This window comes from Hippopotamus amphibius, chromosome 1 (genome assembly GCF_030028045.1).
Source record: "Hippopotamus amphibius kiboko isolate mHipAmp2 chromosome 1, mHipAmp2.hap2, whole genome shotgun sequence".
NCBI classification, from domain to species: domain Eukaryota; kingdom Metazoa; phylum Chordata; class Mammalia; order Artiodactyla; family Hippopotamidae; genus Hippopotamus; species Hippopotamus amphibius.
This window is the reverse complement of record NC_080186.1, coordinates 221302786-221316666: the sequence shown is the minus strand read 5'-3', so window position 1 is coordinate 221316666 and position 13881 is coordinate 221302786. Positions and strand designations below refer to the sequence as shown.

Sequence of the window (13881 nt, the reverse complement as noted above, 5' to 3'; positions counted from 1 at the left end):
AACTCAACTAGAAACAAAAAGAGTGAGTAGGATCTTAACAAGCAAAGGTTGAGATGGTATGCATTCTACACATGGGAACTAGACTGAGAAAAGTCTTGTATTAGAAGATAAACAGCATAATTGATGGCGGAAAATGATGACTGGATTCCAGAGAGCAGAAGGTAGCTTGACGTGAGATGAAGCTGAAAAGACAGGTTAGGGCAAGTCCATACAGGATGCTGTTGGCCATGTTAATGATTTGAGTTTGTCTTAAGAGTAATGGAAAGCCACTGGAAGGCTGGAGAGTAGAGTGGTGTGGGGCAGGCAGTGCACGATAAGATTTGCAACTGGAATAGATTACTATTACTGTGGCAGAATGTGGAAAACAGATTGTAGAAAAGAGAAAGAATGAACTTGGGAAGACTAGTAAGGAGGTTACTGTAGTGGTCTAAGCAAAACACAGTGGTCATCTAGACTAGATGGTGGTGATGAGGATGGAAAAGTCTGGATTGATTCAGGAAATATTGAGAAGGTAAAAAGTGACACGGCTTGGTGATGGACCGGATATAGACTGTAAGGAAGGGGAGGTGTTGAGGATGATACCTGAGTTTTTGGTTTGCTAAACTGAATAAATGGTGCCAGTCAATGAGGTTAGAAACAGTAAAAGAGGATCAGGTTTAGTGGAAAGATCATGAGTTTTGGACATAAAGAACTTGAGAGCAGAGAGCTCTCAGAGAGCTCTCCAGCTCTCCTTTGACAACCAAATGTGGGGTTTTGGAAACCAAGGAAAGAGAAAGTTTCAAGGAGGGAGAGATCAACTATGTTGAAAGCTATAGAGGGATAAGGTAACATGAGGCTCAGGGACTTCCCTGGTGGCCAGTGGTCAAGAATCTGCCTGCCAATGCAGGGGACACGGGTTCAAGCCCTGGGTTGGGAAAATCCCACATGCCGAGGAGCAACTAAGCCCGTGCACCACAACTACTGAGCCTGTGCTCTAGAGCCCGTGAGCCACAACTATTGAGCTCACGTGCCACAACTAATGAAGCCCTTGTACCTAAAGCCTGTGCTCCACAACAAGAGAAGCCACCACAATGAGAAACCCACACACCACAACAAAGAGTAGCCCCTGCTCTCTGCAACTAGAGACAGCCTGCACACAACAATCAAGACCCAATGCAGCCAATAAATAAACTATTTTAAAACAAAACAAAACATGTGGCTCAAAAACATCCATGAGAGAGCTGCTTCAGAGGCATGATGAAAGTAGAAGCCAGGTTGGACTGGTTGAGAAGTGAGTAAGAGGAAAGAAAACAGAGACACTTTTCCTTCCACCACAAAAAAACAAAAACAAAAACAAAAAAAACAGGAAACATATTAGCCTAAAAGAAAAATGTCCTAATTCTAACCAAATCAAATATCAACTGAATTCAAGCTCCTCTTCGGATAAAAATTAATCTCAATGTATACATGTTATTTTACCTAGTTCTCTGAACTTCAAAGGAATGGAATTCCCTCTAGAAAAATATGATAGTTAGTTGTTACCACTGCCATTTTGGATTAGAAAATAGCAATTCTGCAAAGAAATTACTACCAAAAAAAAAAATGCTACAAAAAAGTCAGTTTAAGAAAGTGAAGCAAGAATGTCACTCTTTGTTGGGCTTTACCTGCTCTACTCTACTCTGAGTCACCTAATGCAGGCAAAAGATATGGACATTTTTGTACAAGTTCAATAAACAAACACCCTGAATTTAAAACCCCAATATACTGATGGAGTATTGTATCTTTGCTCTCTTCTTTGCCTCAAACGGGAAAATACTCATCTTTAGCTTTCAAAGTTCATGCCTTCCTCCATGTTCTACACATAGGATACATCTTCTCACAATGCTTTTCTCCCAAAACCTTATCCAAGTTCCAGGTCAGCTTCTATCAGTAAGTCTTTTCTGGTTATACCCATATCACACCTTATTTGGGAAATCTTAGTATTTGTGCCTTTAATGTGTGATGTTGCCAACTAGGTCTTGCTCGCAGATTGCTAAATGTTTTCCACAGTAGATTATGAAGTCCCTTCCCTGGTGGCACAGGGGTTAAGACTCCACCTGCCAATGCAGGGGACACAGGTTCAAGCCCTGGGCCAGGAAGATCCCACATGCGTCAGAGCAACTAAGCCTGTGGGCACAGCTCCTGAGCCTGCGCTCTACAGCCTGTGAGCCACAGCTGCTGAGCCCACGTGCCACAACTACTGAAGCCTGCACACCTAGAGCCTGTGCTCCACAACAAGAGCAGCCCCTGCTCTCCACACTACAGAAAGTCCGCACACAGCAATGAAGACCCAGTGCAGCCAATAAATAAAAATAAATTAATTAATTTTTTAAAAAAAGATTATGAAGTCCCAGCAGGCAGAGACTAAGACTCTTCATTCTCTTATATGTTACTAATACTCTTTATGTATATTCAAATTAAATGGAGTCTTGTAAACTAATCACAATTTACACTGCTCAAAATCCCATTTTCATCCCCATATCCCAGTCCTCAAATGTCCTTATAAATAATAATAGCTAACATTTATTGATTACTATATTCCATTCACTGTTATAGACACTTTTCACGTATTAACACATACGATCCCCCAAACAACCCTACGATGTAGATATTACCATTCTTACTTTGCGGATAAAAAAACTGAGGTACAGAAAGGCCAAGTGACAGTAAGTGGTAACTTTGAGATTCAAAACAAGACAGACACTGGAGCCCACCTTCTTAACTTTTTAGCAGCAGAAAAATAACCCTAATAAAACCTGGCCCTACCTGCCTAGGATGTACCAGGATTAAGTAACACAGTTTAGGAGCCAAAAGATAAAAGAAATTCTATTCGATTTCATCCCAAATTATGCATTTCCTACGTCCCCTCCCTCTGCCCCAGAAGAACCCGTTGTATTTCTGACGGCCCATAGGAGGCGCTGCAGGAACAGGTATGTGCTCAGGCCGGGTCAGTGGGCGGGGCTGATAGGCGGCGAGGATTCCACGCGTGGCCCCCCGCGGTAGGAGGAGCCTGAGGAAGGGGCGGGGACGGCGAGCGTTGTGCCGTGCGCAGGCGCAGGGCCGGGCACTCCCCCGAGAGAGGGGGCTGCTGGGCCGGATGACGTGGCCTGGCCGCGTCTGCTCCGGCGAGCCACCGGCAAACCCGGAGCCGCCAGGGCTGTCCGCGGCCTAGTCCCGACGCGCGTGTGCTTGGGAGCCGGAGCCGGGGACAGCGTTGGCGGCGGCCCGGCCTGCGGGGACCCGACGGGTCCGCTGCCATGGGGGAGTGACGCGCCTGCGCCCGCTGTTCCGCGTCAGCGGCGAGACATGAGGAGGCCCCGCGGCGGCGGCGGCGGCTCCTGATCCCCGGCATGGAGGAGAAATACGGCGGGGACGTGCTAGCTGGCCCGGGCGGCGGCGGCGGCGGCGGCCTCGGGCCGGTGGACGTGCCCAGCGCTCGGTAAGGCACCTGTCGGGCTCCCGCCTCCGGAGCCGCTCGCGCGCTCCCCGCGCCTGCCCGGCTGCTGCCCCGACCCTCCTGGGGGCGCGCGGGGCCCGGCGCCCCTCCCGGCCGGCGGGCAGCCCGGACGGCCCTCCGCGGTTCGGCGCGCGCCGCGGAGCCCTGCGTCCTCGCCCCCTCCCGCGGCAGCCTGCGCTGGCTCGGCCGTTCCCTGCTGCAGCGTGAACGCTCTAGGATCTGGGGAGGGTCTGCCCGAGCGTCTGGTGTTCGGGGCAGACCGGTGGCCTTAGAACTGCCGGCCAGTTCACGTGAGAGGCTTTGCTGACCTGTGAGAAGCATTGCTGTGGGCTGCTGCTCCCTGAAAGAGTAGTCCGGTGATGCTTAACCTTTCTGACGTCTGCCGGCGTCAGTTAGAGCAAGGGTCACCATCATCTCTTCAGGCGAGGGAACCAAAGTACAAACATGAACTTGGATGTTCAGGTTAACCCCGCACATCAAGAATCCAGCCCACCACCTGGTTTTTCTTTTCCTTTCTTCGCTTATTTTATTCTGTTGTTAAATAAGAAATGTGTGCTCGTTGTCAAAAAATTCAAACGGTATAGAAATTCGTAGAGTAAAAAGGAAAAATCCCCGTTTACCCCCTTCCTCGCAATGTTCCCACGAACCCCCAAGAGGTAAGGACAGTGACCACTTTCCAGCGTGTCCTTCTTGACCTGTCCTAATTTCTGAGGTAGTGTCGCAAGATGTATAAAATATGGCCTAACAGTTTGGTTGGAACTGGTTGTCATTGCCTTCATATTTAATAAGGTTAGTGAGTTACGTTTTTCTCGTTCTTGAATGAATACCTCCTTTGAGACTTGAAGATTGTTTTGGTAAATTTTTTTGGAGCTGTACAAGGGGCGTTACTAACATAACTTTTTTTTGTGAAAAGCTGGAACAGAACTTAAATCAGCTCATTTTTTGTAGTACAAGTTCAATTTTCTAATCTACTTTGAGCAACTCATTTTTGTAAAAAAACAGCATATCAAGTATTATTTACTGAGACACGAAAACTAAATGCAATAGGCGATTCTGGTGTAGATTTAATAGTGAGGAAAATGCTCTAAAGGATAGTATTAGGTCAATTGACAAAATTGGACTGTGGACGAAAGATTAGATAAACGTATATACATATTAAATTTCCTGTAGTCGATAACTCTACTGATTTCATAAGAGAATATTTATGGGCTTAGGAATACAAGTAGTTAGGGGTAAAGGAGCCTGATGTATGTAACTTACTCTTAAATAGTTGGGGGAGCGAGGAGTTTGTATTTATAGAGAGAGATAATAAGGCAAACAAGACAATATGTAACAACTAGAGAATCTAGGTAAAGGGTGTACTATTCTAGCACTTTTTCTGTAACTTCAAATTATTTTTAAATAAGTAATTCAAAATTGTTATTTACTCAAGAGCTTCTTATCTTAGATGTCGTCAACGGTCCTTTGCCATCTTATTTTCATTATTTGCTTAGCAGAGCTTAGTTCATTGCAGAATCAAATTCAACTCACGACTGGTTGAATTTTGAATAGATTCTAGTGACAAGAGTTTTCCTTAATGTAGACTAAAAATCAAATTTTGGTTATAGTATGCAACAAAAACTAATTGATGGATCCTTTAATTGTGGATATTTTTATTCCTGAATTCACAAATATGAATTGTTTTAAATGTTTCTATGTTGGCTTCAATAAGTCCTCTCTGCAGGAAAGAGCAGAGGGTGACAGCCAGCATTTGTTAAGCACTTCCTGTGTTCCAGGTGTTTTGTGTGCAGCATCTCATTTAATCCCTACAACACTGCCCTACCTACCACGCTACAGACCCATTAGCTGTGTGCTTGTCTCATAGATCAGGAAACTGAGAGGTAGAAAAGTAATTTTCCCGAAGTCACACACCTAGTAACTCAACTGGGAGTCAGTTACCCCAAACTTCATTTATAGTGCCTTCTACACAGTAGACATTTAAATATTCATTGAATGAATCAGACTTGAATTACATACACTGATTTTTTTTTTTTAACTGGAGATCTGTGAGCTGCCACGGGGGGCAAAGCCCAGGGAGCAGGTTTGAACCCAAACTCAAATTTAAGTGATTCCAGATTTAAAGAACCAGAGATTTTTCTAACCCTTCACAGAAAATACCAGTGATACCTTTGATGAAACTAGTTAATGGCAGATAATGATTGTGAAGTTGAGGGGGTGGATTCTGCTAAGTTGCCTAGAGGGTCAGTGAGTTTCTCAGGGGCTACTGCCCTCATTTAGGAGCCTCCCTTCCACACCCCCCAGCTTGCCCCCTTAGTATGTTTCCCTCTGCAATGTGAACTAGGATTGAGTACTCATTAGCATATGGTTACTTGGCCTTAGCTAGTGTCTTATCTTTAGCCCAACAGGAAGACTTTGTTAATTGACACTTTAAAAGTCAAAGTATTCACCTTTTAGCTAAATGTCAAAATAGTCTTCCTAACTGTAATGATAACAAAAGTTCTAAAATATACATTACTTGAAAAGTCACATAGCAATATCAAAATATGTGTACAGTGGTGAACACAGTGAATGTATCTAAACTATGTGCTTATCCATATGTGGAGATGCAAAGGAAGAGGTTTGGAAGGATATCCCCAGTTGGTCACCTATGAGGAGGAAATTGGGAATGTTAAAACTTTTATAACAATGAACTACTCAGGAATTATTTTCATAATCTGTTTTTTAAAAATTAAAAAGGGAATAAAGAAAGTGTCAGATAATAGTAATACATTATCGAGAAGTGAAGTGTTATACTTAATGTTCTGTATGACTGAATCTTACCATCAAAGTGCCAGATTTTTAAGCTTTGTTAATACTTTATTTAAAAATTATTTAGAAATGACTTTACATATTGCCCCATCTTCTTAAAACAAGTATATTAAATATAGCTTACCTTTTACTTGATGACTTCTAATCATTGTAAATGTAATCTGGTGAACTGAGATTTTCTTCAAAGGTCCTTCCTACTAGAAGCGTTCTGCATATGCTGCTCTCTGCACTTTGAAATTCCCCCTCCCTTTCCTTGCTTCATAATTCCTACTTATTTTTCTTTTTTTTTAATTGAAGTATAGTTGATTTACAAATGTCTTGTTAGTTTCAGGTGTACAGCGAAGTGATTCAGTTATTTGTGTATATATAATCTTTTCAGATTTTTTTCCATTATAGATTATTATAAGATATTGAATATAGTTCCCTGTGCTATACAGTAGGTCCCTGTTGATTACCTGTTTTATGTATAGTAGTGTGTATATCTGTTAATCCCAGACTCAATTTATCCCTCCCACCCCCTTTCCCCTTTGGTACCATAAGTTTATTTTCTATGTGAGTCTGTTTTTTTGTTGGTGTTTTTTGTTTTTTTCCTTTTTTTTTTTCTGTTCTGTATCATTTTTTTTTTTAGATTCCTCATATAAGTGATATCATGGTATTTGTCTTTGTCTGATGTACTTCACTTAGTATGATAACCTCTTTAAGTCCATCCATGTTGCTGCAAATGGCATTATATACACACACATACATACACCATGTCTTCTTTATCCATTCATCTGCCGACGACGGACACTTAGCTTGCTTCCTTGCCTTGGTTATTGTAACTAATGCTGCTACGAACATTAAGGGTGCATGTCTCTTTTTAATTAGAGTTTTTGTCTTTTCCAGATATATGCCCACGAGTGGGATTACTGGATCATATGGCAACTCTGGTTTCTTAAGGATTCTTTCCTACTGTTCTCCATAGTGGCTGCACCAATTTACATTTCCACCATATCCTCTCCAGCATTTATTATTTTTAGATTTTTTTGATGGTGGCCCTTCTGCCTGGTGTGAGGTGATAACTCATGTAGTTTTGATTTGCATTTTTCTGATAATTAGTGATGTGAGCATCTTTTTCATGTGCCCATTGGCCATCTGTATGCCTTCTTTACAGAAACGTCTATTTAGGTCTTCTGCACATTTTTTGATTGGGTTGTTTGGTTTTTTCTACTTAGTCTTTAATACACATTTACACATCTCAAACTCCAAAGATGACTTTTACTTCCCTAGTTACAATTAGTTGCTTCCACATCTATTCCTTTAGATCTCTGCTACTTACCTGAGTCACGTAAATACTTGTTTCTTGCCTCTCTTCTTTAGACCTCAAACTCCTTGAGGGCAAGGCCTCTGTTATACATTTTGTTTCTTGTATAGCACCTAGAAATGCATTTAGTTGTAAATGACCAAACTAAGAGAGCTTTAAATAAATACGGATATATTCTTCTCACATAAAAGAAACCAGAGGTTGCTGGTATTTGTTCAGCTGCTCAGTGATACCATTTGGGACCAGATTCTTGGTCTTTGTTCTCTGCCATCCGAAGTGTGGCTCTTATATTAAGGCTTATTATAAAATGGAGAATGTTATATAGCATTTTAACATTATAACATTTTTAGAGAATGTTAATGTGTTGATAACATTTTTAAGATAAATTTTAGATAAAATTCCTCCTTTGAAGCCAGAAAGAATGCAGAACTAGTTCCAGCTGCATCAGGCCCTTTTATCAGGAAGAGAGAAGGCTGTAGTACCTGAAGCCACACTGTCAGACAGGTCTCGTTAGCCACAAGTGACATCTGGCACATAGTGAGCAGGGAATATTTGAAGAATGGCTTCATAGCCCCATGAGGGGCGTACAAGGCTCTTTGCTGACATCAAGAATTCCCAGATTGCTGTGATTTTTAATGTACTTCTGTCTGTTTTTCCTGGTCTTTGTTTTATCCCTCCCGGTCTTGTCGACAGTGTTGTTTTTTGTGTCTTTGCTTCTATCCTGCCACCTTATTTTTACACCCAGTTAAGAGCTTGAGAAAAAAAAAAAAGAGCTTGAGGAGTAAAGCGCTTGAGGTTTTGAGCTTCCTGCTCTCTACTTGATGTCTGTCTGTCATTATGAATTCATGACTGGGTTGATGATAGTTTAAATTGCCAGAAGCTTGACTGCCAGTTATGTACTGTATTACTGTGCTATCTATATTACTGTGCTAGATATTACTGTATCACACAGTGTAATTGTAGAGTTAGCCTTCTTTCATTTAGTAAACATTTGCTGAGCACATATTATGCAACTCTGTGTTAAGAACTGAATAAACAAAAGATTTCTTGCTCAAGAGTAGTATTTTTATTGGCTAATTATGAATTGCTACCCTGATCAGAGTATTTAAATATCATCAATGTAGTTAATTTACTTAAGTTTATCTGACTTTTTTCTCTAGCTTAAATAGGCCAAAACTGACATTAATCTTAGATTTTAATATGCATTTTGTTTTTCATATTTAAAGATGATTTTACCTTTCATGTGGGCCACTGAGAATGTATAACTGGAAACAGTTTAGAAGATGGGAATCCCCAAAGCCTTTTGGATGAACTTTGGTTTTCTGTGTGACATATTAAAAGAGCATACTTCAGGGACATGGTCTTGACTCTAGCTAACTCTGTGGACCTCCCCAATCTGTGACATGAGAGGAATCGGACTAGAGAGTCTCTAAGGTGTTTTTCAGCTCTTAAATGTTAGTGTTCTGTTTTTTCTAGCACATATACATTTACTTTCATACCTAGACAATTGCTGGAAATTTGGTAAATTTTTCATGTTGTGCTGTGTGTTTTCAGCCAATGTGCAAACAATCTGGAAACAAAATGCACTCAATTTTTTTTGTTATAGCCATAATTTTAAGTTTATTATTTTTTCCAATACTCCTTTTTTCATTGAGATATAAATTACTTATCTGTAAAATGCATAGATTTTAAAGGTACCAGTAAGCATTTTTCACAAATGTATACCCATATAACTTTCAGCGCAATCAAGCTGTAGGACATTTTTATCACCCCAGAAAATCTCCTTGATATTTTTTTTAAGTTTTTATTTATTTATTTATTGGCTGCATTGGTTTTCATTGCTGCACAGGCTTTCTCTAGTTGTGTCAAGCAGGGGCTACTCTTCATTGCTGTGTGCGGGCTTTTCATAGCAGTGGCTTCTCTTGTTGTGGAGCACAGGCTCTAGGCACGCAGGCTTCAGTAGTTGCAGCACACGGGCTCAGTAGTTGTGGCACATGGGCTTAGTTGCTCCATGGCACAGGGGATCTTCCTGGACCAGGGATCAAACCCATGTCCCCTGCATTGGCAGGTGGATTCTTAACCACTGCGCCACCAGGGAAGTCATGGCTTGATCTTTTAAACAGAAATTTCAATGTTTATACTATTCTACAGGTAGATTAAGTAGGAACTTCTGTGCTTTAGGATTTGACTTAGATTATTCCACAATAACATTTTTATTAGCTTCTTGGTGATTAATTATCACATTGTTAAAACTCCCAGATTGCACTATTAAAAGGCCCCCCCAGATTATGTTCATGAAAAGAAAAACCACTTTGTTCCAAATCTGATTTTCTTTAATATAGTATGATATTATTTGGACTAAAACAGAAAATGAGCCATCGGATGGTGAAAATGGAATTATTGAGATTCATTCTTTCAGGGACTGAAATGTATTTTCATAGTTGCATCAAAATCTTCCAAGAATATATATTTTCCTGACTTCTTAAGCAGATTACTGTTTGTTGATTCAGGCCATGGACTTAAGGACTCACACTCATCAATTTTTATACCATCCTACGTGCATTGATATCATTGCATATCACATTGTTTTAACTCTGCTACTTGGATGATTGAGGTTTCCTTTAAACGGTATTTGCTTTTTTGTACTTTTCTCCCGTTGGTAGAGACTTCTCATTCCTGCTGATGTGCTGCTTTTGGAAATCCCTTATACCTCCTTTTTAATGTATTAACACCTGTTAGATGTAAACTTAGAAAGTAGTCTCCTGAATGACTTGCAAAGATGATGGGGAGGGGATATTAGAATTTCTCAACTTTTTATCTCATTCTTTTTCATTTCTAATTTGTGTATAACAAAAATATCATTATAGTAGTACATGTTTGTAATGTACAGATAAATAATGGGTTTCAGGTGCAAATTTTTTTTTATTACTAGAGATATATGATCAAAGAAGACTACCAAGCTAAAATTTTTATTTAGTTAGTTAATTTATTGGCTGTGTTGGGTCTTCGTTGCTGTGCTAGGGCTTCTCATTGCGGTGGCTTCGCTTGTTGTGGAGTACCGGTTCTAGGCGCGCAGGCTCAGTAGTTGTGGCACACAGGCTTAGTTGCTCCACAGCATGCGGGATCTTCCTGAACCAGGGATCGAACCCTTGTACCCTGCATAGGCAGGCGGATTCTTAACCACTGCGCCACCAGGGAAGCCCCTCTTCACTATTTTCTGATTGTGTTTCAGGAGCTCCTTTTTCCTTTCTTTGTATGGCAGCCTCATTTTTTCATGGTTGCACTATTCTTTCTTATCCAAGAATATTATTTATAGTTCTTTGTTGTTTTCTGCTATTCCCTGTGATCTCTGTATCTTTTAAATTTCTTAGTTGTTTTAGTTTATTTGGTCTCTCATTACAGGCTTATTGTAAAGGATTGATTATCTATATTTGGCTATTCCTATTTGAGTGAGGCCTAAAAAGCTGTTTAGAAGATCTGTGTGGGGCTTGTCCCCTGATGGGCTTCTCCAAAGAAGCGTTCTCCTGCTGGAAGATTGAAGCCTGGTGGTAGGATGTTAGAGTTAAATGAGGGAAGGCAGGTGGGATGGGGTTAAGAAGGGAAAGTTCCTTTTAATCTCCATAGTTTTAGTCCAACACCTCATCCCTCCTTTCCCCTTTGCCGTCTGTCTAGACCTCTCCAAAGGCTAAGCTTCACTTGTCCTGTCATGATTGAGGAGGAGTGGTTGCCTGGCTGTGCTGGGTGAGATTTTGGGGACCTAACTACCTGGCAGACTTCTTAATGATCCTCCTTTTTTCAGCTCTCCATGCCCTTTCTGAGGTGCTTCAGATTCCTGAGCCTTTTCAGGCCTCTGTAGGTCAGGTCACTGGACTTCAACAATGACTCACTGCAATCATTTAGTGAAGCAGAGGAGAGACAAACCTAAGGCACTTACCATTCCCCTCCCTTCCCATATCGTGGTCTCGTTTCATGACAGAGTTTGGTTTCCGTTTTTATTCTATTTGTTTGGAGTAATTGTTTTAAAAGCACATTACAAAATAGTCGAGGCAACTCAGTCAAGAACATTTTTATTTTTAGTTTGGCCTTTTTTTTAATAGACTGTATCTATACATAATACATCCACGTACATTGAAAAGAATCTGAAAGTATATATACCAGAAGTGTTCAAAGTAGTTATCATGTGGGGTTGAGTTGAGTTTTTATTTGTTTCATTGTTTATATTTATGGTTTTCATAATGACCCCTATTACTTGTATAATAAAAAAAAAACAATTCCTTGTGGTTTCAATGATACTGAAACTTATTTCTGTTTTTATTTTTCAGGTTAACGAAATATATTGTGTTACTATGTTTCACTAAATTTTTGAAGGCTGTGGGACTTTTTGAATCGTATGATCTCCTAAAAGTAGTTCACATTGTTCAGTTCATTTTTATATTAAAATTTGGGTGAGTGTGTGCAGTTCTTTTTTTCCTTAATGTTTTTTAATTTCTTTGAAAGTACTGTTTTAACTGAGTATCTTTAGGAAATTTTACACAGACTATTTTGTGCATTTTATTCCTCCTGACAAGTATTTGGTAATTTTTTTAAAGATAGAATACCTAAGGTTAGAGGTACCAAGAGACTGGATTTAAAAAAAGGGGGGGGGGGATTATACTCTGTTAGCTTGCCAGAACATCAACTTTTACTTTAGTTTGTGTTAATGAGGTGTTTTGCAAATTTAATGTCTGCGTTAATAGAACACAGCTGAATTCCCACATCTGAGCCGGCATTCAATCTTTTGCAGTATCTCATATGAGCTGGCCTCTGAAAAGCTCTACTGTACATCCCTGAGAGAATAAGAGTGAAAAAGGACAAATAATATCTTAATACTTATGTAAAAAATAGTTTGACCTCACAGCTCCCTAAATTAAGGGCCTCGGGGGCCCTAGGGATTCCCAGATCAACCTACTGGGATAGTCTAACCTTCCAGCAGACATAAAATGTCACTTGAGACTCATCTTGGCACAGATGTTCCTTATTTTCCAAGTTAAACCATGCTGGGCTGTGTTCACTACATGTCCCTTCATAGTATAGGGTCCTCTTATAAATAATAATACAAATTTTATATTATTCTGCATATAGTAAGAAATTCTCTCTAACTAAAGATTCCCTGGACCTTGAGAATGATAGTGACCAACCTCTGTATTAATAAGAATCTGTTAGACTGCTGGCAGTATAATTTTAGTAATTATGGAAAGTGGTTCTTGACTAGGAAATTTTAAGCACAAGTTGTATTTATTTTTATATAACTAGTTTGGGACTGTGAAAGGTAGGGATATATGATTAGTACTTTCTTCACTTCTATTTCAAGATTTGTTATTACTAAATTTTGGAGAAGATAGGAATTTTTTTTTCTTATTTCAAAATATATTGAGACTTCTTTTGTGGCTTGTAAACTGGTTCTTTAGGCAATTACAAAAGAAAGAAGAGTTCCCAAAATGTTGTTGTGGAAGCCTTAGTATTGTTCTCTAGTGAAGTTCTTTAGAGGCTGACGTACCATTCAAGTTCTAGTGTATTTGTTTAAGTGTCTTTACTTAAAACCACACCTTGTATAGAAGATTAATTAATATTAATGGATTAATGTTTCAATATTTACAGGACTGCATTTTTTATGGTTTTGTTTCAAAAGCCTTTTTCTTCTGGGAAAAGTATTACCAAACGCCAGGTAAGTCTTTTGCAGAATCCTTTTGTCCTAGCAGTGGACCAGGAGGCAGTGTTCTTTCCTTGGTTAGGGTTATTTACTGAATGACTCTAAGTGCCCAGCAGAACATTCCTGGAGTTAACTTGCTCTTGACTTATCTTTTCAGAACTGAGGCTTCACGAGTAAGCTATAAAGTGCTAAGATAATAAAGTGTTTAAAAATGTAGGAGAGGGTAGAGAATGTTTAAAGCATGCATATAATTATTTTCTTTAACACAGGATCCATATTCTGAAAAGATTTACAAATCAGACATGTAGACATGCCCACAAGCCTAGGATAAATATCACTGGGAAACAGATAACGCATGGGGCTGAAGAACAAGGCCTCTTGAGTCAGACAAATTCATGGCTCTTCTAATTATTAATTCTTACTTTGAGCGAGTTACTTAATTTCTCTGCCTTCATTTTCTCACCTGTAAAATGGAGATAATAATGCTTTCCTAATGAAACTATGAGGAATAAATGAATTAATACATGTAAAGTTCTTAAAATAGTGCCTGGCATATAGTGAGTCCTGCATTCTGCATAATCATCTCACATTATCACCTCTTTGGAC

General features: G+C 39.9%; 1 protein-coding gene across 3 annotated transcripts in view; it reads left to right on the top strand.

The window, feature by feature from the left end:
• Positions 1-3109: 3109 nt before the first annotated feature.
• The window catches only part of SLC30A5 (solute carrier family 30 member 5), a 28801-nt gene continuing 18029 nt past the window's right edge, over positions 3110-13881 (top strand). For 2 of the 3 annotated variants that reach the window (XM_057741955.1, XM_057741946.1), the window contains exons 1-3: positions 3110-3457; positions 11909-12031; positions 13224-13290. In XM_057741955.1, coding sequence (XP_057597938.1) covers positions 3369-3457; positions 11909-12031; positions 13224-13290 — 279 coding nt within the window. In that variant the 5' untranslated portion in view covers positions 3110-3368. The remainder of the gene's footprint in view (positions 3458-11908; positions 12032-13223; positions 13291-13881) is intronic. The other variant, XM_057741936.1, reaches the window with a different exon arrangement.